We start from the raw sequence: 27,341 nt of genomic DNA on the forward strand, positions 1-27,341 counted from the left end.
CATTAACTGCCAATATAAGCAGAGCCATGTGATTTACCTTTTACCAAATTCATACCGATATCACTCTATTATGTGGAATAAGTAGACATGCCAACTCTAAGCTTCAGGATCAATGGTTCAAACATAAGCTTATATAATTACCTGAGGTTATTGACTCAGTTTTCTACAATTTCTCATGTTCCCTTCCATCTCCCTAAAATGTGTCAGTAGGTGAACTGGATACGAAAAATAGCCCTATGTACAGTATGATATGTATTTGTATGGTGTAATGTGGTCAACTGGTGCCCCATAGAGGCTGCATTTCTGCTTCATGCCCACTTTTATCTGAAAAAGATAACCATCATAATAATGATCAATATAAATGAAGTCCATGATAAAGTCCAAGATGGCCATTTCATGGCTAAAACCAGCACTGAGATAACATACATCATTAGTTATTTCTGATGTTTTGAATGCAAAAATCGATTTTCAAAGTGTAACAACTAAAATTAAGACATTCAAATGTGCCATTAAAATGGATTAAAAGTGAAATGAGATTCATTTCAAATCATGTAAATCTAAATTAGAAGAAAGATAGTGCAGGTCCAGAGCATCTGTGTAGAGTCGTTATATTAGATGCTTGCCTTGCAAAGTTAAATAATGGCCCAAAGTTAGAGAGACATTTTACAGCACCAGGTGCTCTCAATGAAAAAAAAAAACAATGTTACCTCGTGTTCCCATATTGTGAAATAGTAATTAGCCAATAAATCCTATAAAAATGTTAAAAGAAAGGTTTTGCAATCATCAAAAAATGTTAAACCATTCCATTCCATTGCTGCTCCAAACACAAGTGTTATATAAAGTTTTTAAACAAAGAACAGAGCTTTTATTGCTTTTTTCAAAGAAAAAACTTTTTTTAAAAGTAAATTCCAGTTTCCAATTCAATAATATATTCAGAAAATGCTAGGGATATAATAAGAGTACATTACAGCATAGGCATTGCTCTTCAGTGATGTTGCTTTGGCATCCTCTCTGAGCTCTGTCGCTGAGGTCAGATGGTCACAGCTGGAATGGATAGAGATCCCCAGGAAACCAAATACAACTGGAAAATTTTCTAAACATACTTTGGCTTTTTAAAGCCCTTTTGGCTCATCCAGCACAATTAAGATTCATATTGCATTGTGTCAGAAATAATGTAAATTTGATTATTGACTGTACTTTTTGCAATGCATTGCACACCACAGCACAATCTGAGCACGTAGGCCAGAGAACATTGTTTGGCATAAATATAACAAATATTAATATCTTATGAAGTTGTGAAGTTAGTATTTGTCCCAAATTGTGTTTTTTCTTAGTTGCATTGTGCCATGACGCTATATAACCTGAGAGGAAAAAGAAATTCTTGGCATATTGAAATCAGTATTGGCAGTATTGAAATCATATGGAAACAATAAGCATTGATATGCTGAAATGCAGAACCACGTTCATTTCTTTTAAGCCCATTTTATGATGTACAATCTTCTTGTAAATTTGCTATCAGGAGTTCCTAATCTAGGGGTTGCTTGGTTTATAATAAAATTTATGAACTTAATTTAAACTCGTTTTAATAATTCATATTACAAATCAAAAGTACAAATATCGCTCAGTTTGTGTGCTACTACACTGAAAAAAGCTAATCGAATTTACTTAATCCATGTTTGTTCGTCGGTTCCATGTAGTTTTCTTACATTCAATATGATTTGAGTGTATATTTTCAAAGCTATGAATAAAACAAAACACCAAACACACACCAAAGCTGAGAATCAACCCCAATGATATAAATGATATACTATACTGTAGTTGTATTGTTATTGGTTTATGTTTAGACTACATCATACTTCAATTTAGCAATTAACTCGTTTAAATGATTTGTTGATCAATGTAAACTATACATACTGATTCTGTTGTCCTTTGGCTGGCCTCTCCTTTGGTTGCCAGATCAGACCATCTGATCCACGTATATTTGATTTGGCAGAGGCTTTAGGCCAAATGCCCTTCCTAAAGCAACAGCTCCCATTTATCCAGGCTTGGGACTAGGCTTGGAAAAGTTAACCCCTCAGTGGATCGGTAAGTTTCCTGCCAAGGAATAAAACCCAGGCCAGAATATGTGAGCCTTAGCTTCTGGCCCACCAAGGAACTTGTAACCTATACCATATTACTTTTTTTAATGTATATTGAAATAGTATTCGGAGTCATTCAGCAAGCCAAATTTAAATTAAAGAGTGTCTTTTCTTGTAATCTTTTTCACCATCCTGACACACTGCACCAGAGTAGGAGTTATAAAAATTTATACTTTTCTCAATCCATCTACCTTTACTTGTTTCCTCTACTGTTGTTCAATCGAATGAACATATACAGATGTTGGACACATTTGCTGAATATGGATTTGCATGTCTTTCTGAATTTTATACTGGAATAAAAAAGTGTATGGTGGTCTCGTTTTGGGGTTGTATGATATCAATTTGGGCTTAAAATATTTGGCAACTAATAAATAAAATTTGGTTTACACTATCTGTGCCATATACAGTATGCTTCACATTCAATATATACAATGTATGTAATAATTCAGAGCATCAAATGTGTAAGATTCACAATATATATTTTTTCATAATATGGCAGACAAATAATATACATTTTATACATGTAGGCCATTACATTTGAAAAAAAAGGTTTAAAAAAAATTTGTGGTACAATCTTTTTATTTACAGAGTGGAAACAGGGCAAGGCAATGTTCTGACACTCCATCATCACGGATATTTCGTGAGGGAAAAATGCTGATCAAAGCTTTTCACAAAAGTAATTTTTCTGCAGGTTGTAACTGAGCCTGTCTAAATTCCCCCTGACCCCTTTAGTCTGTCAGGTTGATCTTCCCTTTATCCCCTGATATGGATCATTGCTGAAGACCTGGATAGTTGAAAGATGGATAAAAAATGACATTCATTTCTCTCAAGGTATGTTAGTGCAATTAATTCAGACATTGGTTTTGTTTGTTGTTAGTCTTATGTCTAAAATTATAATGCTTGAATTTGTGCTAAAGCTGATGAGAGATATATCTTTATTTAGTTTTAATTAAAATATTCATCTTGGAGTGTGAAATTTATTTAATATAACATCTTTAAACAGCACAATAAGCCATTAAATATTATAAATCTAAAAACAAGCACGTAATCACAAACTTTACCTAATATGACTCCTAGTTTCAGTTATTCCTGGCCTCGGATCAGTGAATCCTTCCGTCCTGATACACATGAGATTTCAATATTGCCTGAATAGACTTCTGTTTGAAGACTCCTTCAACCTTTCAGCTTGGAGCGACCGGATAATAAGCCTGGAGTCTTCAAGGTGTTCCTAGATATGTTTGAGGAAATGTTTTGTACCATTGAAAGGTTTTGTGAGCTGTGAACAAAGATGTTTCTAATAAGCTCCAGGATTTATTGTAAAAAAGGAAAGGTGGTGAGTAAATATATGACAAAGTATTTTGAACATGAAAAAGAAAAAGCTTCCTAAGAGATGTATGAGCATACACTGCCTTGTGTGTTCAAGAACACAAACTCTTTTAAAATAAGGGTCTCTTTTCGTCATCGTCTCCTAACAGTGAAGTGTGATTACACGGAAAGTGAATCGACCCATTTGGTCAATGGACAGTTGTCTGAGTGGGGTGTGTGAAGAGTTTGGCAGAAATTCCACTGAGACGGTGAGCAGGAAGCACACAACAAACGTGTCCTAGTAGCAAGCATCAGGGTAATTTTAAAGGATGTGTTTGAGAAGTTTGGTGGAGCAATGTGTTTCCAGAGACCACGAAAAGTGGACCTAGTGTCAGGACACTGGGGCTTGTGTTTGCCCCCTTTGAGCTAACTCTAAGCTTTTGGCCCAGGTAAAAGCTAATTTGTTTTGGTCTAGTCAGTATGAGCTGGATGCTGTCAGAAATGCCGCCCTGAATAAGGCTACAGTTCTCATGCTTAGCTTTAAATATTTGCTTTACAAGAGTGATAAATAGTGAAGGTTCCATCAGCTACTTGACTAATGTGCTTTTACATTTTAGAGGCTCCAGGCATGAATTTTTTTCATAACTCACATGTAAAACAATAGATTATACACATTTATTTATTTTGTTAAACACAGATTAGGTCTTTTTACTTGTTGATACACCTGATTGTGTTGCACAGCATTCTAATGAGGGTATGCCAAACAGCAACCACAAAGTCTAACAACATTAAGCTCAGCGAAACCCAGGGCAGAGGATCAACCAACCTAATTAAACTTAGGTATACATACTGTCAAATTATTTTTTCAGGAAAAATAATGGGTGATTGAATTTGACTGGCTTGACTTATTTAAGGTTTACTTCCAAAGCATAGCTGATGACACAGTGCACAGATTTCTTCTTTTAAGCAATGTTTGTGTTTGTTCTGTGCTAGTAATAATAAGAGATCTATGCTACTGTATATAACAGGTGAATAGAAAATAGGGATGTAACTAAATACGAATGTTATAATAGATAGTTTATTCTTGTTAAGTGTCAGTGTTTTTGTTTTTTTTTGCATGTGTTCCTCTCTCCCTTTTTTTTTGTGTGCTGCTCTATTGTCTCTGGTTCCCTGTGTTCTGTTATTTGGACAAATGGATCAATTAGGACCGAGAATCCAATCAGCACGGGTGGAGGCTACTGTTTATAAGCAGCACCTAGAAGCCCAGAGAGGAGGACACCCTTGTTAGCCTTGTTAGCCTTTATTATCATCATTGCTAGCCCTGCTAGTCTCTGTTAGCCTTTCTTAGCATTTGTTGACTGTTTTGTGTTCTTGTTTGTGTCTCTGTTGGCTTTGTTAGTCACCCCCTGTGTACCCTAGCTCACTTGATATCAGAACAGGCAAGATTGTGTGCGCAACTACATTGCACCACGTAGGAGTTTGATTGTCTAGACTAGAACATTTTTATGTTCATGTCTTTGACACTGCCCATGTTCGCATACATTTTTGAGTCTAGTTCCCCTCTCTGTTTTGTATGTGAACCTTTAAGGCATCCCGAACAAATCAGTACACAATGTTATTGTTCCTGCACTCTCTCTAGGAACGTAACAGTTCTAAACAAAAATGAAGGTGCTCTATGACACTTACAAGACAAAAATAAAACCATGAATGTAAGGCACTGCACAATACATTCACATTGTTCCTTCCTTCGTCCTGGTCAGTCATATCTTAATATAAGCTTGTTTAGATTGGATATATATGCAGAAACTCATGGAGAGATGTAAAGCCAAATGGATAAGACTCAAGATATTTATAGTCTCTTTTTGCTGAGTCTGCAATTTTATATTGTGGCTCACTTCGTTTTCTGGCAACCTACAGTAGAACAACCAGCTAAAGATAGCAAATGGAGGCTTTCCTCTTTCATGAAAAGGGGTTCATAGTGGAATTGGATGGAGATGAGAGGAGAACCAAGCACTCGTATCATGACTCAGACATGTGAGATTCCCATTGGCTGAATGCTGAGACTTCTGAGAAAAACGCATTATGAATGTCTGATTTATGTAGCTGTAAAAATAAAAATAAAAAAATAAAACCCAACTGATATAACAGCATATTTCACTCATGTGTGTTCATTTATTCTGAAACCAAACAAAGGGTGATTGTTGCCCTACACTATAACTATATAGTTTGACATATTAAACAGACGTTGAAATAATTGTAACTAAGTGTAATTTGGCTATATTTGGCCTACATGTTGCTTAAATTTCATTCTGTATAGTTAGGGGCCAAACTGAACCCAATGCCTGATGGCAATTTGCCTGTGGCCTGGCATTTTTCAGCAAGTACACATTTAGATCTGATTCATGATGTATTGTGTGATCATTGAGAAATACTACAGTAAAACCATGGCTGAAAATCCCCTGAAATAGTTTGTTTAATTCTGTGAGTCCCAAATTTTTTTGGTTGTTTAAAAAGTACAACACAAAATTCTAATATGAGAAAGCTATTAAAATTTGTGATTGTGGATTCTGAAAATGGTCATATTTTGTCCAGTTTAATTTGTTCTTTTTCCAGGCTAGTGACTTAAACTAATTTGTGTTACTCCAAGTATGACCTGAAAATGAATTATGTGCTTAACTAGAACTTTGCTTGTCTTATTTGGACTTCCAACATAAATAACGTCTTGTGGTTATCAATTTTCAATTATATACTGTGTGTAGACTGTGTTTATTTGTGCATCTATTCATTAATCCATCCATTCAAAATAGGTGTTAGTCTAATATTTTAAGAGCAAGTTCACTTCAACACAAGAACACTTCAAGTAGTGTCTTCAGAAACACTAATGGCATCTCACAGGTCAGAAAATGGCTTGATATCACCATTTAAGTTGAAGATACAAACATTGTCATAGAGTGTGACATGATATGTGGATTTAATGCTGAACATTTACATTTTAATGCTAAAAAACTTACATTTCTGGCCTCTGATAAAAAAATTAAATAAAAGAGTTAAAAGAGTTAAAAGAGTTGAGCTGCAGCTACATTTTTATGTCGGTATGTTTTGGCATTTGCCTTTTCATTTTCATTTGATTTTATCAGTGTTTAATTATTATTAAGCTGATATTTTAAAATATAATAAGTTGGAAAAAATAGGGGGAAAATGGAAACAAGTGAATAAGTCATATTTGTACACATTACACAGACAAATAAAACGGTTGCTGTTCCTTAAAAAGTGTGTATTCTGAAATAAAATCAGACAAAATCCCATAAATAACTGTCCCAAATGTCCTAGTTATTCAAATATAAGTGCTGACAGTTACAAAATGACCATAATACTGTATATATTTTAGTAAAATATGGGAAGCTAATTGTGTCTTTCCATTACTCCTGTCATCAATGACACAGATTTCGGAGCAAAGACAGATCTACAGTAATATTATCCAGAATGTTTTAAATAATTGGTGAGAAATATGTGAGCTCAGAGGAACAGCCAAAATAGCAGTATTGAAGGCAAAGGCAACTCATTGTCCAGACCCCAAAATTCACTTCATAATTTACTGTGTGCAAGAAAGAAAATATTTATAAATGCAATGCAGTGTGAGATCTACAGTGATTCAGGGATTTCGGAAGCATCCACTAGGCCTTGTACAGTTCTCAATGAAATAATGTTTCCCAGGGCTTTAGATCAGGAAATGGGATAAAACATAGTCCTGTATTTTCTCTTTGGAATGAAGTTAGGGAGAAGGGAGATGGGAATGGACTTGATTGTAGCTAATAATACATTTTTGACATTTTTCTTACATTTACAGCATTTGGCAGATGCCTTTGTCCAAAGTGACTTGAATGGCATGATAGCGCAAATAGGAAAGGATGCTTTTTAAAGCCTTCACTCTTGTACAGCTTATTCCAGCTTATAAGTGCTCTTACCTCTGGCACGGTTCTTCTTCTTCTTCTCTCTCTCTCTCTCTCTCTCTCTCTCTCTCTCTCTCTCTCTCTCTCTCTCTCTCTCTCTCACTCTCTCTCTCTCTCTCTCTCTCACTCTCTGTCTCTCCCCCACTTTCTGACAATGGCACCAATTTGTCATTAAATCCTCCATCTACTCTACTTCTTGTAGTAATTAATAATCTCTTACATTATTTTTTTTTCAACATATAAAGATAATGATCTGTAGTTCTATTGTATTGGGTTGCTGAATGTGTTTCTATTAATAGTTTTATTCCATCATATTCTGACTTATACAGTTCACATAATCATGTGTTTTTCCTACTTTACCGATTGGTAATTACAGATCTTGTTTATTTTCTGCATGTTATACTACAAGCTCTTAAGCTTACTCTTTTTATCCATTTTCAATTTTTCATGTACAGGCACTTTTTTAATTCGTTCCTTTAGCATATAGTTCATCATAACACGTCAACCCAGAGTTCTATTTATTTTGGAGGAAGAATATATTAAATATATGAAATATATAAATGAAAAAATATCTGAAATCATATATCATAGTCATATACGTATTTACTAATTTTACACACACACACACACACACACACACACACACACACACACACACACACACACACACACACACACACACACACACACACACACACACACACACACACACACACACACACACACACACACACACACACACACACACACACACACACACACACACACAAAGCCAACAAACTTTCAGCAAATGCCCTCCGCTGATTGTCCCATGAACCCAATGTCAGTGAGTCAGTATCATACATGCCAACATGTACTAAACTGAAATGAACCCCTTTACCCATGTTCCATTCTGTTCCAACATTCATTCATCTTTACTGGCTATATTGTTGCTTTATTTAATTCTTTGAAAGGCAGAATATGTTGAATCTCATATACAGTATGTAAAGTTTACTGAAGACTAATAAGCAGTATGAGATACTAAAAAGTTCTTTTTCAAATCTATTTTCCACACTTTAAGGAAATCTAAATGAATGAAATGGTAAAGGTGAACTGCACCACAGGACAACATCTGTTGCCTGGAATGAAAGAACATTTAGATAGGCTAATATGTGGTTTGCGGCCCTTCCTGGTAGGACCAAAGTGGGGCCAACCCACAAAGAGTTTACTTGTGAGATGGTGATTGATATTTCAACTAAATTTCCTGTTTGCATATGGATAAGGATAAATTTCCCTACTTACACGGGAGCTTGGCTGAAGTGGCTATACTGTATTTGGAGATACTCTGCACACCACTTCATATTAAGGCTCAACTTCTCTTAAATCAGAAAGCTGTGTAGAAGTGTGGAAGGCTCAGAAAGCTGTGTAGAAGTGTGGAAGTCTTCCAGAAGAAAACAATCTTGATACTTGACACTGGCCATGTTTATTACCAGTTGGAGTCATTTTTATAACGCAGCAGTTTTTTCTATACTAGTCATTTTAGAATGGTAACTTAATTCGTGCACACTTCTATGGTGGTTTGGAGTAATATGATTGAATTTCCGGCAACAACGCTGCAGGGAAATTGACTCATTTCAAGCAGACATGAACTTATGATATCTGCTTGTGGCACCAGGTGATAAATTGATGTCTTTTCTTGATGAGCAAGAACATTTCTTACAAGTTTATTAATTATTAGGTATTCATGTCTTTCCTAAGATATACATAGAATATCAGATATATTTTGAAGATCATGCATAATTAGAAATGGACATTAGATGTATATAAAAACCAGAGGAACTGTAGGATTTATCCCAGAGAAAGAGAGCAATGACTCCAATACGGAGGTGAGACTGAAGTAGCCTTCCGACGTGCATCATGCACTGCGCTCAGGTTCAGCACTGAGATGTGAGGGCCTTCTGTGTGTGACGGAGGGATCTGGTTGCGTCGTGCTGAATCGGCGCTCTGTTGGGGCTCTGCTGCACACTCTCACTGCCTGTTTGTTGAGGTCGGGTCAATGAGGGCTCTATTCAGAGGAGGAATTTCACAGTAAAGGACAGCCACTGGCACAACCGAGTCACGATCAGGAAAATGTAGCTGTGAGCCAGTTCATCATCTGGATCATGTCCAGTCATTTGTTGTAAGGGTAATATGAATGTTGTAAATGTATTTAAGTGTAAATGTATGCAATCAATTAATTCACCTTAATCACAGGTTTATTACCAGGTACAAGTACATTATGATTAATTCGATAATGTTTAATTATGTAATTTAAGTAGCAATGGGTGCAGTTGGGTGCACTGCCACCTCAGAGCTCTAAGATTCATAGGTTGATCCTGACTTTGTGGAGTTTTGTATTTTCACTCTGTGTCTGTTTAGGTGTCCTCTGGGCTCTCTAATTTCCTTCCAGTGCCCAAATATATGCTAGTACTTGGATTGATTACACTAAATTAATGTAGGTGTAAATACGTGTATACATTCTTGCCTTAGATCCATCGCAAACCTGATCAGGAGACAGAATACACATTTAGCGTCATTCAGACACACATTTTAAAAATCAGATTGATGAAATTTTGGCAACACAGCCTATAGACATTTATATGTCACTCATGCAATGCTATGCATGTTGTTTCTATTCTTCGTTTACATTTCCAGCATTTGGTAGAAGCACTTATCCACAGTGACTTACATTATCTCATTTTTGTTATACAAATGAGGTTTAAGGGCCTTGCTCAGGAGTCCAACAGCGGCAGCTTGTTGGACCTGGGATTGAACTCACAACCTTCTGATTGGTATCCCAACACCTTAACCACATTTACATAGGAAATAACAACAGAATTTAGTCGGGTTATTTCCCCCACAACATTTAGTCGGGTTATTTTGGCCCTGTATGAACCAAAGCCTTTAGGTTCCTTCTGTTGCAATTCCAATAATGGATTGGTATGAAGCAGTTGCTTTCCTGGCACATTCAGTTTTGTTGTTTCATAAGTCTTAAATGGGAGAATGAGAGCTCGTTTGAAGGCAATGAATGGTTGTTTGTAAGAAGACACACCTTCTGAGGCACTTTTAGTAGCACAGGCGAGCGGTATGTCTTTCTCTCAGTCAGTTGAGGGCGACAGAGTGAGGCGAGTTTCTCCCATGTCCCAGATCTCGCTCTTTCACTTTTAACGCTTCTTTGGCTTCAGACATCCACTCGCGAGCTTCTTGTCTGTTTAACAATGATGTCTTCACCAAAATGGACTTATCTTTTTTTCCTGCAGTGTTAAAGAACACGTCCTTTCTGATGGAGTCCCATGCACCGTGGCTACTGAAGGAAAACTGTCGCTTGTGCACTCGGGAGGAAGTACGAGCTGTAGTCAGATACTAGCGCTCTTCTAGACTTTTCCGTTAACTTGAGACCCTCGTACAGAGCTTAAGGATATTCGGGCATGGAAATGCTTCCCACAAAGCTGTCATGTCTTGGCTGTAGTAAACCTTTTCAAAAAAGAATGAAGTAACCCGCAATGGAGCCGGAAAATGCCCCGCACTCCAAACTCAGACAGGCTGGAGTCGGGGGGTGAGTATCCCGAAATATATCAGTCAATAATAATAATAACAACTCTATTTCATATCAGTGCACATATATGTCTGATGTCGACACGGTCACCTGTAAACAGAACACATAAAGTGCATGAAGTTTGTTGTCAGTAATCTCAAATTTGCTGCGACCTCAATGAATGAATGAGAAAAAAAACACTCAGTGAACTCGTTTATTTTAATTGATTGTTGTTTATTTCATCACGTCTACATGTCAAACGTGCAGTGAGCGCCTGGTAGCCTAGTGGTTAAGGTGTCGGGATACCATTCGGAAGGTTGTTGGTTCGAATCCAACATCCACCGAAGCTCCCTCTGCTGGGCACCTGGGCAAGGCCCATAAATTCTATTTTATTTTATTTTTTTAATATAAAAAACAAACAGGAGATAACGTAAGTCGCCTTTACACTTACTAATGAACAAATTAAAAAGTCGCTGGTGTGCTAGCAGATGACACCTACAGTATATTATGTATATTATTATGTATTCTGTATTCGACCTTAAGTTACATAATTGATCCTTAAAGACCAATTGTTAAGGTTTTACTCGAAAATCTAATTAAAGTTGCTCTATATGCAGCTTCCTGGGGGAAAAGTAAGACACAATACTTAATAGTAACACCTCAGTAACAAGGAAAAGTAAAAGTCGGTACCCTTATTTTTGACGGTGCTGGTTTCTGAGCTAATTGAGATGCTGATTCACAAGTAATCGTTCAAAAACATCAAAATATTATCTACACACCATAATTTCTGTGGCTTAACGTTTCACATTTTTGTTATTATGTGGACACAGGTTAAATATGCTTATTGAATAAACATGAGCAGCAATGTACTGTTCTTCGATATTCCCCAAGAAGGAAACCCACTGTTGATAAATCAACATCATCAATGATTTAACATCAGCCAGATTTAAGGTTAACAATGTTAACATTATATAGTTAATTAATAAAAATGATATAAAGAGAGACTTTTCTAAATAGGAATTGGGTGATTTTTATTTTTTATTTTTTCATGAAACCACACCACGTTATAGTACCAGTCAGAATGAACCACTGTGTTTTGATCCTTTGGCAGTCAGCTAGGCATGAGGCTGTGGGAAAGGGCATGCAGATGAATGAATAAAAGTGTATACACAAGTTTCCCAATCCCAGCAAACATTTAGGTGTTTTCCTTCCCCAAAGGTACAGAAGACAACTCATTGGCTAATGAATAATCCCTTCATATAGGTGTGTTAGAACATGTGAAAGGTCCGTTCATTAGACAGTTTTCTGCTGGACCTGGAATGGAAAACGTTGGAAGGCAGCATACATGAGGATGTGCCAGTGTGAAAATGACTTTCCATACCTTTAACATCTTAGCCAGCTAACCGGAATGGAAAAGCAATGTGCTGTCTACATTTGTGCACTTGATTTTACACTTGATAATAGATTATAGACTGAAAATGAAGTCACTTCCTTAAGTCCAAAGCATTGTCTCACTTGTGGTCATTTACTAGGTCACTGGCATAGTGAAGTACCTGTTTTCAGGTCACTTCCTCTGGGTTTCACCCTCAGTAGGTGGCAGCTGATCAGTTGCAACAGATGTGTGGAGGTTAGAGAAAGAGCTGCTCTCAGTACTGGCCATGCTGCTGGCCATGTGCTATAGTATATAGGAGAGTTGTGCACAGTGGCTAGTTATTCAAATAAGTACAGTAGCACTGCAGTCCAGACTGTAAGAGGTTGCACTCAGGACTGTTGCTGTATTTGGGATTTAGTCAGAGCTGCTGCTACTGTTGTACCTTTGGCAAAGTCTGGATACTATGTCTTTTATTTTATCACCTGCTGCTAGCATTCAAGTATGCGATTGATGTGGATGATCATAAGCAGTCATACTTGGTGTTTCACATCTTACCTGATTATTAATATAGACATCATGGAGATACAGAATATACAGTGAATCACATTTACCAGACACATTCCTAGAGGATGCATGTAATCTTGTATTGTAACATAAAGTCAACACCAGAATTATAAGAAGTTGAAATTAATACATAAAAGAAATAAAACAAGCACAAATTGATATTTTCTCCAAAACACTGCTTTCAGAATTATTGGCACCCTCACAATAAACCTCTATGAAGAGAAAAGTTCTGAGCCTCTTCCTGTCTCTAACAAAGCTGGAGACACTTCCAGAGGGATCTTGGGCATTGCCCCAATGCGTAACATTTCATTTCAAGCTCTATTCTTGTGTTTGTGCTTCTGGAATGTCTTCTTTAATTCAGACCATAGCTTTTCAATAGGCCTTAAAGCCACAATCTAAGATGGTCTTTGCAGAGCATTTTATGCTAATATGGAGGTTTGTATGGGTTCATTATCTTGCTGAAAGGTTAATCTAGAGCCAAGGCTTAATCCTCCGCCAGAGAAAACAATGTTTTTACCTCAAAAATCCTTGTCCTTTTTGGTTACTTTTCACAAGAGCCTCTGGATCAGCAGCCACAAGGGAGCTCCAGCCTCCTTCACTTTAAATGCAATTGGGTTGATAATTATTGGGTTATTAATGAATACATTCTGTGCCAACTTTACTCTTATTAAACATTAAGAAACCAAAGCCAAATAAAACCATGCACATGACTTGTCCTGTTTATAAGTTCTGGGATCTTAGCGTCCTGAAGATCAGAAAGATTTGCACGCTTATTTGTACCTACATTAAACATATTTGTACCAAGTTGCACTTGACTGACGCTGTGTATTCAATGGTTTTGAAGTTAGTGCTGCTTGGGACAATGGGTCCCTGAAACGATCAAGTTGCCATGTCAGATTCAATAAACAGCGTGTGCATTTGAGAAAGGACGAGTTTTAAGGAGATGAACACATTCTATTTTCATTCCAGTTCCAGGAACAATTATGGAATTGCAGTCAAAGTGACTGGAATAAGACTTTTGCTTGGGGCTGACAGATGATTCTGCTTTGGGTTAGAATGTGCGTATTCAGGATGTTCTTTTTAAATAATGTTTCAGCAATTGCTGTAATTTAGTGTTGAGATTCATCCAGAAATTCTTGATCAATAAATATCTTTTATTTTCCCCCCACAGGAGAATCTTATTTCTCTGCACGGTCCTCTACTGTACTTGCTATCTAGGGTTGGCCCAAGTACAGCCTGAAGGTAAATCTTTTTTTTCCCCCCTTTGCATATGCTGTACATATCAACAATACAATGAATATATCGTAATAAAGCTAGCAGTGACTGAAATGATATTTTGGTATAGCTGTGAGTAGCGTTACCATCTCAGCGTGTACTAACGATAGCTTAGACAATTTGACGGGCATAGTAAAATCTTGGTCCATGCGATTAGTAATCCAAATGAGAAAATCAACAGACTTTTTATTGCCCTTGAAATCAACCGCTGTTTTTGGTTACAGAGTTTAATCTGAGCACTATGAACTGTAATCATCCAAATAAGCTAATCTCTCAAATGACAAGTTTATTAAACTTTTCCATGATTCGGATGTCAGAGAGGCAGCCAGTGCTACTGTTTTTCTGTGGACTTCTGTGGTCCACCTTTGCCAGTGCTAACAGTGGTTTGATTTACGAAGAAGCCTCAGATCAGGTCTGCTCTGGGTCAATTTGTTTAACTTAGGAGCTTAAAAAGCCCTCGCTTCAGCACAAATATGCTATCCATCCATCAAAAAAACCTCACCTGAAAGTAGTCTAATGCTCAAATTCAGATGGCAACAAGGAGAGCCAAAGTGGATATTTCTGCATTTTGTGGCCACAATGAAAAACAGTCCCTGTGGAATTGTTCTGTGGCTCATTTAGAGAGTTAGTGAGGAACCAGACAGACCAAGATCAAGATGTCTGTTACCATATTTCTTTTCAGAACATGGTGTTGTTCTCCACGTTTTGTTTTGTTTTTCACCTAACTTCATTATTGTTTATTTTGTGCAGACAAGTAACTAGTAGATTAACTGTAGCAACATGGGACACATCTGGGTAGAAATGATTTCTTGAACATTTAACGTTATGTTATGTTATGGTTGTTCTTGTTTTGTTTTGTTTTTTAACCTTATTTAGGAGATCTTAATGGCTTAATGGACGTCCAGCCACCCACTAAGTTTCAGTCGTTTCCACATCTGTTTTTTGCATACTGTATCCCACGTGGGGGGTCATGTTATCTATGAGCATTTGGCTTCACTTATCTCAAATGCACTGAATATTCTTACTCATATGTCATATCTCCAGTAGTAAAGCAGTTATTGTTGACTAACAGCTGGTCAAATAGCTTGTTCTGACTATCTCTGTGAAACGTAGTGGAAAATCTAACTCATGGCATCTTAAAGCAATTAACAGAATTAAAACGCTGCCACTATAAGCTTTTATGTCTAATGCCGATATTCAGCTCATGAAAGACGCTTTTGTTCTGCTCGGAGTGTAAGGTTGATGTTTATTTTCCATGTGTGGGACAGTCTATGGAACATGTTCTCCCTCTGCTGACTGTAATTTCCCTCATGCCCACGACCCTGCATCACTTACGATAAGGCCGTCTTTGTAAACCTTAACTAGGGAAGGTTCTAGAAATCCAATTTTATTCTTAGACATGGCTTCACAATGAACCATTTTTTAACTTATACCCATTTGAAAAGCAGCAAGTCCTCACTCTTGACAGAAGTTTGTGAAGGATATCCAGAGTGTCTTTGTGTTTTTGGTTCTGAGACTTGGAGCGCTGAGCTAAGCAATTTAGATGCGGTCTTTACTTTCCAGTGAATCTGGGGACTTTCTGTGGAACATCGGTGTCTGCAACTGGACCTGCAGCCCAGATGCTCTTATGTCTCCTCCACTGCATTTGGAACATGTCATGTTACCCATGACCAGTTCAGACAGAATTCTCAGAGCAGTGCTTTGACTGTAGCGTGCCTGGCAGCTTTCCACTCAACTGCTGATTCCCGTACTGAAAATTCTGCTTTCACAATAGGACCTGTCTTATTTGTTATCTGGATCATGTCATGTCCTAAAACAATATCAGGTGTTACTCAGCTGCTTGGCAAATGATATTTGTGATCTATTTCTGGATTACAGATGATAAGTGTTACTATCTTATCTTTTGCTCCCAACTGGAGTGTGTGCATGGACAATTACTGATACAGATTCTATCTTTTTTTTCTGTCTTTCTCTCTCACTATTATTACAACTGACCAGTTTATAAATGGTCTTTGCTTCTCAGTATGGCCTCATTTAAGTCTGTTATCCATGGGGAGCTGTTAGGCCAAAAATGTATAGCTGTTACATAATCAACTGACCATCTGGTATGGATGTAGAGCGATATATGAAATAGGGAAGAAAACTTCAGCGGTTTTATACAGAGTGTAATTTGCAGCTGTCAGTCTTCCATTATAGTCTGATTAGATATATTTGTTTTCATAAGTAATGACTCACTGCCTACCTACGATCAAAAGACATTGAGTTCGCTCCTGTCCTGATTAGTAAAACAAATATTTTACTTCATTCAAATCGGAGAGTTTCGTATTAACATAGTTAATATACTTTTTATTACGACATAATTTAGACAGCAGTATGAAGTTGTATTTCAGCTATGGAAGTATTTTATACTGTCATTCATCAGGAAACTGCACATATAGTGTCCATATACTGCATTGTCCTCACTGGGACAGTTTGCTATATATTTGCTATATCAAATTTTTTATCAGGTTTTATTTCAAGGTTTTAATTTAAATGACTTATGTAACATCTGTTTGTTTGTTTGTTTGTTTATTTATTTATTTATTTATTTATTTATTTATTTAGATGTGGATATCCTCCAAAAGCTGGGCCTGGTGGGAAAAAGACCTTCATCAGGAACACGATCCTCTCTGTCTGGCGTAATTTTCTTCAAGTCCGGAGTTATCCTCACGCAGCGGGTGCGGATCGAAGTACCGGTGAACTCTGTGGTGCCAGTCCCGCTGAGCACGGAGTTTTCTCTGATCTTCAGCATCTGCTCACACCGTATCAATAATGCTTTCCTCTTCACCATTCTGTCAAAGAGGAAGAGACTTCAGCTAGGGGTGCAATTCATCCCTGGCAAAATTGTAGTCTACATTGGCCAAAAGAATTCTGTATATTTTGATTATGACATTCATAATGGCCAGTGGCACAACCTGGCTTTGGGCATCCAAACCCAAAGGGTCACTTTATATACTTCTTGTGGGAAGACAAGTGTACATGCAAATTTGCATTTTAAAAATGAGGAAACTCTGGATCCAGAAGGCTCCTTTCTTTTAGGTAAAATGAGCCAGAACTCGGTACAGTTTGAAGGAGCAATCTGCCAGTTTGACATACATCCTTCTGCCAAGGCAGCTCACAACTATTGTAAGTACATTAAAAAACAATGCAGGGAAGCTGACACCTATCGAACAAACTTACCACCACTTTTACCGCTGCTACACCTGGATCCCAATATCTCCATAACTCTGCGGACCCCGATGACCGTAACTGAACTAAGCAATAAAGGTTTTACTCCCAGCATGTCACAGGATAAAACAAGGATTAATGCTGAAATCTCAGGAGGAACTAACATCACTCAAATAACATCCCAATATGGGTCCTCGTCTCTGTCTGTGCATGGAACCGTGCCTCCGAGGTTGTCCAGACCAACTCTGCAGATTCCCACACAAGCCAAAACACCAACTGTTACCCCCCTCCTGAAGACCAGGGCACCTCCAACATTTCCCAAGCCCACCCAGCAGAGCAGTCGTAAAAAGGTGAAAACTATAAAACCAAAAGATAACTACATGCCTGGGACAGCAAAACCAATTAGAAATAAGTTTGAAAGTGTTCCACCAACAGCAGCAACCAAAACTTCCAGCATTTTGCCCGGCTTAAAAAGGCAGCTGACTACTATAGCGGTGAAGAGATCCGTTCCAGAGGTGACCACTTTACTCAACTCCAAGCCCAACCCTTTTGTACCTGTCACCCCGGCAGCCACAGATGGTCTTCAAACCTTTGACCTGGAACCAACACAGTTTTCCCTCTTGGCAGGACCTCCGGGACTAAAAGGAGAGCCAGGACCACCGGTAATGTCTTACTATCTCTGTGAAATAAACCAAAAGGTCTCTATGTACATGTTCCAATGTCTTCAGTGCTTTTCCATTCCAAAGATTGAGCTTAAAAATATTTGTTTTTTAAAAGTACGTATATCCTTCTATGTTCTCTGATCCGCTGAATGAATGGAAAGGATTTTCCCCAGGAGCAATGCACGCTTGTGCGAAATTTCCGTTTTAACATTCTGGTTTGAAATGATCTGGCACATAAAACATCTTCATCAGCTTTTTGGCATCTGTGCTGGAGGATTGTCGACCAGGCGATAGATTCTTTGGAGTGTGAGTTGAGGAAGAATGGAGCATTTTGAGGGAGGGCCAGAGGTAAAAGAGTGTAGGTAAGATCAAACGTAAAAGTGCAACGAGAGCATTGACGTCAGCAAACCTTTCATCCATCTATTATTAAACCTCAGCACTATTACGTTCTTTAATGTGTTTGGAGAGAAGATGTTGATTCATTTTCTGTTACAACATCTCTGAAAGCAGTTCAGGTGGTGATCGGTTTTATGTTAATGTTCTATTATTGTTACTACAGTAATAACTCATCCACAGTGGCTTGTACAGTAGACAGTTCACATTATTTAAGAAAGAAAAAGGTGTAATGGCTAATACAGCAAAGCGTTTGCTTAGGAGACGTTAGAAACATATATGGAGACTCAGATGATAGTTATACTGTACGTTTCCCACAACAGGAGCAGTTTGCATTTTACAGTTTCTATGGAATGTAATGAAAACAGGAATTAACTTGCTTCACATCGGTTAATCACACCAGCCCTTCATTGATTGGTTTTCCTGATGATCTTTGGGCTGGCTTCAATAATAATACAATATTTTGTCCTGGTCGTCATCATTAGTCTACCTGTCTTACAAAAAGTTCAAAACAAAGAGGATTGTGACTTCAAGACTGTGACTTTAAGCAGTAGGGTTACTATCCACTTTTTGGCCATAAAATCAGTTGTAATTGCAATCTCAGCATCCAAACTGTAGGACACACAAACTTCCCTTTTAACACATGACAATTGACACTCCACGGTATGTAGATCAGTTTTTCCTACCCAAAAACCAAGCCTTATGGCATCCAGATGGCAGACTTAGCACTTTGCTTATTTTTAAGAACCTGTGAAATGTGAATTACTGGCCGTGTTCATGTGTTTTAAAGGCCCACCATGTTCTTAAAGCTTGATATTTGGTGCTTGAGGTTAGGTAACAAGCAGAACATAAGGCTGATGCAGCACTTAATAAGTAAATTTGCTTTCGAGGACTGCTTCCAATTTTAAGACCACTCATTAAGTATGGTTTCAGCAATGGAATAACAATGTCTCGATGAAAATTCTAGTACTGGCCTGGATGGGAACTCCAATGGTGTCATCTTTGGTGCATTTGAACATTTGGTGGTCTTGGTTCAAAGCCCATTGAAGTAATCCTGTAAAAAGTGTGCAGCATTGACTGGTCATGTATCTGGCTATAGGATACTTACACACATTTTCCCATTGTTAAGTGATGAGGTCAATGGGCAGAAGTTAAAGGAACTCTGAAGGCCATGACGACCACCCGATGTTCCACAGCCTAAACCACCACACCGTTTTTCTTAACATTAACACTGGATGAGTGAAGCGATGAATGTGAGCTTTATAGTGTAATAATGTCTTACTCTGTAACTGTTAGTATATGACAAGACTAAAATTATAGCTGTAGACTACACACCTTCCAGTTGAGTTTACATAGGGCTGTGTGTGAGAGCAGTTAGAGGGCTGTGTGTGAAAAGTATGCCACTGCTGTACATTATAATTTACCTGCCATATAACTATGACTAACTCAGCTAGAAACAGATGTTCTTATCATTGTGATTGTCACTTACTGCCGGAGAACCAGATTCACAGAAAGAGCAGCTACTGTAGGCGGAACCTTTTTTTTTATTATTTTCCTGTTCTAATCTCTGCATTTTTTCATGGCGAGAGAGAGAGAGACAGAGGGATATCTTAATACTGTTACTCCAATAAGGAACTGTGCCACGTGGAAGAGGGTCGGGGGCTGTCCTCTTTCCCTCCCTCTTTCCCTCCCTTCTTTCCTCTCTCTGCAAAAATTCTGCAGCACAGAGCTTGTTAGGTATGATTACTTAGCCTGAGTTTTTACATGCATTATGTGACATTTGTTATTTGCCTTTAAAAGTTTTGAGCAAATTCAGTATTCTCAAACAAAAAAAAAAAAAATCATGCCTGAAAATTAAAGTGACTGAATATGACATGTAAGACATGTCAACCCATGGGATTCTCTCCATTTTTTTTTTTTTTACATAATGGAAACCAGGAAGTCTGTTAACATTGAGAACTTTCCAGATTCTTGCTACCGACAATGAAAAATATTACCAGGTATTGCGTTGTTTAGAGATTGCCAGATGGAGAGGTATAAATTATAGATTGTTGTAGGATGTTGCCTGAAAGAATAACAGTTTTATAGCTCCTAGGCCGAATAAATTTTTCCCACATGTATGGATCTGGACTTCAGTTAAGCATGAGGTATTAGATGTACCACTAGGTTTTGTGAACCACAATTGCTTTATGGCACTTGAGCTAAAATGTCTAGCCAGCAATATGACATTCAAACCTCAAGCATAATTCCTCTTCCTGTATCGTTTCTGATGGAAGAAATGAAAACAAAATGCCAGCCTCTGTAATAAAGGGACCTGATGTTTGGACAATGACCTCTCGTTAAATGCGACCCCTCGGCGTTCAGTTATTCAGTGTGGGTAACCAGTTTAAAGTTAGATCATGTCCATAATTAACAAGAGTGCCTGTGGCTTTAGTCAGAGTTTTTCTGCCAATAAAATAAGGCAGGCTTCAGTAAAATTTTAGGGGTTTGGGCTCAGTTTATTGGCAACAAGGGGAGTCCCATGTTGGCTTCCTTACACTGTATTAAATCTACAAGTGACATAGTATAAAGAAAATTCCACCACTCTGGGGCTAACGTTCAAACAGCAAATTTGTAACTTGCAAATCAAAATGCAACGTTTCATGACAGTGTAACATTCAATCCCTAAAATTTAGGACAATTTGGAAACAGTGATTTAGGTCAGTGATACGAGCTTTGGCTCAGTGCCGTCATGCAATTCAGGGATTTGTGCACTGTAGGAGAAATCAGTAATGTCAGCAGGTAGACATTCAACACTTAACAGTCTTGCTCTGCATCACATGACTTTATGTTTTGTCTTTTAGGGACCTCTAGGGGACTCTGGGAAGCCAGGATTACCAGGGAAAAGAGGGCCTCGGGTAAGTAGCGCAGCTTGTAAAAAGTTGTACATCAACATATTCCATCATTATTCGATTCGGGTTTATTTGCCAAATCTCTTTGAGAGTGTAATTATAAATAATTTTCCTCCTTTAACTGTGTACCGTATGATGAAAAACATGCAATTATGTAACCAGGAATTACATTCCAGTTTCAACATGAAGTCTATTTAATTGGTGTTAAATTAATCGAAAAGTGCTGGTCAGTATTTTAAGTGGAACAGCAGATGGGACCAAATTAGCAGACACCCTTACAATTTAGCAATTAGCAGACACCCTTATCCAGAGTGACTTACATTTTTTATCTTCAATTTATACAACTGAGCAATTGAGGGTTAAGGGCCTTGCTCAGGGGCCCAGCAGTGGTGGCTTGATGGACATGGGACTCATGACCCTCCGATCAGTAATCCAACACTTTAACCACTAGGCTACCACAGGGGCCCAAGGGTGGCAGCTTGGTGGCCCTATCGTTCAAACTCCTGACCAGTAGTCCGACACCGTAACCACTGAGCTACCACTTCTATTCCATGTCAGAACAAACCCAGCGGAGTGTCTTTAGACTGCTTCAGTGGAACGGATTAATCTCACACTAAATCAGAACTACTTTTTGGACTGAGAATACACTTACAGGTAGTTCATGACCTAGTGATCTAGCATGAATATTTGTTTGTGATAGAAAAATTCTAAATATGGATAAAAGTGTAATGGTCAATAAAAATACATTTGCTTAAATTTCTAAGAACTTACAAGAAGAGCTTACATTCAAGGTCCCAGACTTTTGGACGCCACTGTACTATATATTTAAAGAAAAGAGCACTTAATCTTACTGTTGGCTCTATGAGTAATGACTAAGGCATTGAAGTAGGTGTAGATGAAGAGTTTAACATACAAGTCTACAGTTAGCTGATATAAGCATATCAGATGACACCAGCATATAATGTTCCATTCGTTTTTCTTGGAAAAAGGCAAAAAGGACTTGTAGGGTCACCATATAGCAAAAGTGATAACTAGTGACTGGGGAAGACCAGAGAAAGGTCAACGGTTTGAAGAAGTTTCCCAGTGTGTTGGTTTGAAGTCTGAAGGTTGTGTGTGTAAGATACCTGCTGTAACCCTTTCTCAGGGCCTCTCAGGGTTGCAGTGTGGGAACCCAATCTGCTAAACAGAAGAAAGAGGCCTTTGTAGCTGTTTTATTAAAGGTATTTAAGCTTTGCTGTGTTCACCAGCTTTGTGGTTCCTCCAAGAGTATGGTCAAGAGGCTTTGGGGAAGTTAAATGGTTAATGTGAGAATGGTAAATTCATCTAATTCGCATCTCTAAAAGACGATATTTAAAATGAAGCGCTGACTTGTTAACCGTTTTTCAGCTAAAAACAGCTCTGCCTGGTATTTACTCTGTATGGCATGTTTGGAGTAAAATTAGGGCACATATGCAATTCTTATGTTGATCAAATGCACGTGGCAGCACCCTAATTATTTACACGGATTTGAAAACACAGATCTTTAAAGGAAACCATCTCTCTTTCTCTCTAGGAGTTCATTTTGGTGTTAGTGCCAAACTTATTTTGCATATGTGTCATGTTTTTTGTTTTGTTTTTGGTTAGGCAGCGCATCCTAACTGCAAATAATGAATTTGGGCTGTTGATTTCCTTCCTGTTTTGGGAATGGAACATGTACCAGAATAAATTTAAAAGCAGTTTGCTGCATTCTTCTAACAGCGCAGTACGGATACAATGTGTTTGAGAAAAAAACGTACCCTCGGGAGATCGCAGCCATCTCGACAATTGACCTATAAACCCTGTACCAAATGATAATTAGCACCTGGGAAGAGCAGAGCTGGCTGCTGTTGGTGTTTCTCGGACCACGTTACATTCAGGGTTCTGATTAGCCTGTGCTTTATTTACAGCAGCTGCCAAGACATCTTGTAAAATATTTATAACTCACTGGTGAAGTAAGCAAGTTTACTGAATAGTTTACTAACATTTAGAGTAGCTATAATGTATCGCTTGATTTGAACTAAATATGGAAAAAGCTGGTTGTTGCAGTGTTGAGTCACTGTTTCCTCATCATCGCTCTTCTTGTGAAGTTTCCAAGTGGATACCCCAGGGGTGAAGTCTAGGCCAAATATTACTCAGGGGACATGAACCTCTCAGCTTTCGGAATCGGAATCAGGGACTAGCCCATGAGATATGTCTTTAAAAACATTGAATTACTTTTACATTTCCTTGAATTACTAGTAAAATCATTACAACTGTAACATTTTGAATTTCTGTTTTTGTCTGTATCATATAAAAAGAACTTTGGCGAACTCTGCTTCCTCCTGACTTTTTCCTCGGTTGTGTCAGCATATTATTTGCCATATACCACATTTCACTTTTATGGGCAGATATACCGATTTTTCTTTTCCTTTTGGATCAAACGTTTATGAGCAGAACAGAGTTTCGAGCGAAATACTGTATGAAACCACGGCATACAGTAAATGCGTTTTTTCCTCTCCATCTTCGTCAGAGTTCTCTTGTAGCCACAATCCAGAGCCTTTGGCCTAGCCGAGTCTTAACTACGATGGTGCGCAGTATTGTGTTTTGTTATTTTTGTATGACCACTGGAGAATATCACTGTCATTCTTTCTAACATTCTTTGCCAAAGACCTAATACAGTACACACAGTGTTAATGTTTATAGACTCATATGATTGTCTCATCCTGATGACTATGGGACTTAAGTGGAATTCTGGGTCATTTGACATGTTTGCCCTTAAAGCATCACTTGTAATGCATTGGTGCTTTGTATGCAGAGTCCACTGTAAATCTGGCTTCTGTTCCCATTTCTCATGATGCTGGAGATCCCGTGTCAGCCCAAATAGATTTCCAAAGATTAGGCAGTTTGGAGAAACTTTTTTAAAGCCAACATTATGGAAGACGTGGAAAATGTTGTGTTTTTTTCCATCACTTTTGGAATTAGATTAGACTAGCAGTCTCCCTCGGGTGCTTTAACTCTACAGCAAGCAGTGTGGCACACACATGAAAGGAATTAGAGACGCTGAAATATACGAGCTGAAACGAGACGCGTCAGCTCGCAGTCCTATCTGAACACATTGAGATGGGCTTTCTCCTTTCTCCTCAGCATTGTAAAGGAGCATCAGTCATGTACCAGCAATGTTTTCTCTAGTGCTGTCATTCCATTACAGAAGGATAATATAAAACCTTCTCTTTGGCTCTGTCTGCTGGATAACTGCTGCCACATGCTCAGCATCCAAGCAACTTGCACTATGTAGAGCAATGTGGCGAACCGTTGAATAAAGTGGAACTCTGTAGATGAGCTCTGGGTAAGCGTCTCCATATGGCGGGTATGTGCAGAGTCAGCAATGGAAAAGTGCTCCGCTTGTGACTCCCGTGTCTTGGCCAGAACAGTTCGAGACAAGGCAGACTGATAGCTGCATAAACTAGACGCTCTTTGTGGCTCTCCTCATCACATACTGATCTCTGCTTTGTTCTTTTCCTAGCTAGCTACCTGACATGTTAACGTTTCTCTCTATAGTGCTTCGATTCACCACAGTAATTGGGTTTAACTTGGCCAGGGATTGGCACTGGTAGCATGGGTAGCATGCATGACTAGCATGTAGTAGACTAGCACGTAGGTAAGGACCATCTCTTACTTATCTCACACATGTCCTCTTCATCCCACTGTGTCGTTCTCTGCCTCGTGTGTGGGAGAGGTGACCGAATACAGAAAATCACATCCATATGCTATAACACAAACATCAGGCCATTTTTCATATGGAGTACAGAAAAATATTCATGCTCACAAAGGCGGAGAGAGCGGATCGCATCAGACCTCCCCCTGAGTTTGAGCTGAGAATGACGTGTGCGCTGACGTACAGTAAGACAGATCAAATTTGCAAAAGTAGCAATTATAGAACGACTATTTACTCGTTGGGTTAAAGCACATTTTCCAAACCTGTGAGCTGCCAAAAGCAAACTAGTTTCACTCAAAAGCAATCGAATGAATAAATGACAAACTGTCCACACAAGTTTAAAAAAGACTGTCAGCACAAAGTTTCTGGATATTACAAGGGTTATTATCAGGTTATACCGCAGACCTTGATGTTAACATTGTGTTTAGAAAAGCTCTTGAAAATAGAACGGTGCTATTGAGTTATGAAAGTGTTCACTGTGCTTTTGTGCGGTTCTGAATGGAACCGTTTAAACATGTTTTACTCCTATAAACAAAACTTTCCGCTAGCTGTTAACTCAGGACATTGGGCAGTGCTAAAATATTTCACATCCTAAACCACAAGCTGATTCAAGCTGCATCAGAAAAAAAAATGAAACAGAGACTTAAGTAAATGGTGTTATTCTGTAGACTACATGACACCTGAATGTAGACTAAAAGGGAAGCCATTTTTTAGGTCTCAGTAACATACTGTATGATCACAGGGCTGCATTATTCACTTATGCTGTGGAGAAGTTAGAGGGTTATGGGCATATTGGTGTTGTAGGGATTGAGACTCGAACAATGTGTCTGTGTGTGTGTGTATATGTGTGTGTATGTCTTTATTATGCCTCGGAATGGACAAGCATCATTGGCTTTGTCTCTGCTTTACACCTTCACCTGCTCCCAGGATAGATTCCATCACAACCCTGACCAGTGTAAAGAGCTGGAGATGAATGAACATGAACATTAAGGTGGTTTTTACACTGGTCGTGTTTGCTCGGTTCCAATTCTGAGTGCGATTGTTTCTCAGAGTTTGTCTCGCTCGATTCCGTCAAACTCCAGTGCACTTGTGTTCTACAATGTCATCAACAATGTCTGTGTCCCTCAGTGATCATGTGTTAAAAAACCTAATAATGTTGTCAATGGGTAAAACACGTGCGCCGGTTATGTTACTTTCTGAACTAATGTGGATGCGAGTACACAAGAATCACCACCTCCTCCAGGTACTCTGTGTTTCAGCAGCGTGGTGTGCGTCTCGGTCTGCATGATGGCTATCACGTCCGAATAAACTGAGAGTGTAAAAGCTCTAAGACTTTCAACAATGGCTCCAGATACTTTTACCTTCCAATTAAGTGGAATAGGCTTTTGAGGTTGTGAGACTTTTGCAACTGGTTAATATTAGAAGATCAGGGCACCTCTCTTTTTTGATCTCACTTGTTTTTTAAGTGTAATGTGTCACTTGACTAAAGTATAATACCATCGTGATGTCCACATCTATGCCGTTAACTGACTCGGATGAAATCGACAGTTGAGACAATTGGAATTCGTCGCTATGAATGTTAATGCAGGTTTTAGCAAGGGCTTATGTAGCACCTATGTCATGTAGTCCTTGTGTGTTACTGAAAGCTACAGGCTTGAAAGTTCAAGTCACTTTTCGCTCATTTCACTTCTCCATGATAGCAGCTTCTATAGATTAGATGAAGTCTTGATCAAGATAATTTAAAACTTTTTACACATTCCGTTCTGACATTACGAGAAAGCACAAACACTGGCGTTGACACACATTGTAACCAGGATATCCTCAGTGCTTGAAAACCACACTGTCTAAAGACAAACCAGAGTTAAACAAACGACCCGAGTGCCAGACAGTGTTTACGCTCTTTGCATCCCTCCACTCCCTTTCTTTTCTTCTATAAATCTTCTTAAGGGGAAAAAACAATAACCCAGGCCAAGGTTCATGACCCGGTCTAAGTTTCCTGCAGTGACAGAACTGTAAACATGGAGGTGATGGCACAGTAAAATGTCAACATGTGCTTGTGTTGCAGGGTCCTCCGGGTCCACATGGAAACCCAGGACGCCCGGGGCTGAAAGGACTCAAGGTTTGTACTGCTGCATGTCTGTTTTGAGATGTAAACAAATGTCAAATTAGAGGTTGCTTTGTTTTCTGCTGATTAGCACAAAACGTCATCATCTTTTATCCCCGGTACTAAAATACAATACAGTCCATTTACTGTTTATCTTTTTGGCTTCTGATCATAGTTTTTCATATGATAAGATCTTTAGTAATAACTGAAATTTT

General features: G+C 38.4%; 1 protein-coding gene across 2 annotated transcripts in view; it reads left to right on the plus strand.

Moving 5' to 3' along the window:
* The first annotated feature begins 10,552 nt into the window (after window positions 1-10,552).
* The window catches only part of col27a1b (collagen, type XXVII, alpha 1b), a 62,123-nt gene continuing 45,334 nt past the window's right edge, over window positions 10,553-27,341 (plus strand). Inside the window, exons 1-6 of one of the 2 annotated variants that reach the window (XM_027138533.2) lie at window positions 10,553-10,967; window positions 13,852-13,940; window positions 14,054-14,124; window positions 16,762-18,026; window positions 21,263-21,316; window positions 27,088-27,141. In XM_027138533.2, coding sequence (XP_026994334.1) covers window positions 13,918-13,940; window positions 14,054-14,124; window positions 16,762-18,026; window positions 21,263-21,316; window positions 27,088-27,141 — 1,467 coding nt within the window. In that variant the 5' untranslated portion in view covers window positions 10,553-10,967; window positions 13,852-13,917. The remainder of the gene's footprint in view (window positions 10,968-13,851; window positions 13,941-14,053; window positions 14,125-16,761; window positions 18,027-21,262; window positions 21,317-27,087; window positions 27,142-27,341) is intronic. The other variant, XM_027138532.2, reaches the window with a different exon arrangement.

Source organism: Tachysurus fulvidraco, chromosome 9, assembly GCF_022655615.1.
Source record: "Tachysurus fulvidraco isolate hzauxx_2018 chromosome 9, HZAU_PFXX_2.0, whole genome shotgun sequence".
NCBI lineage: Eukaryota > Metazoa > Chordata > Actinopteri > Siluriformes > Bagridae > Tachysurus > Tachysurus fulvidraco.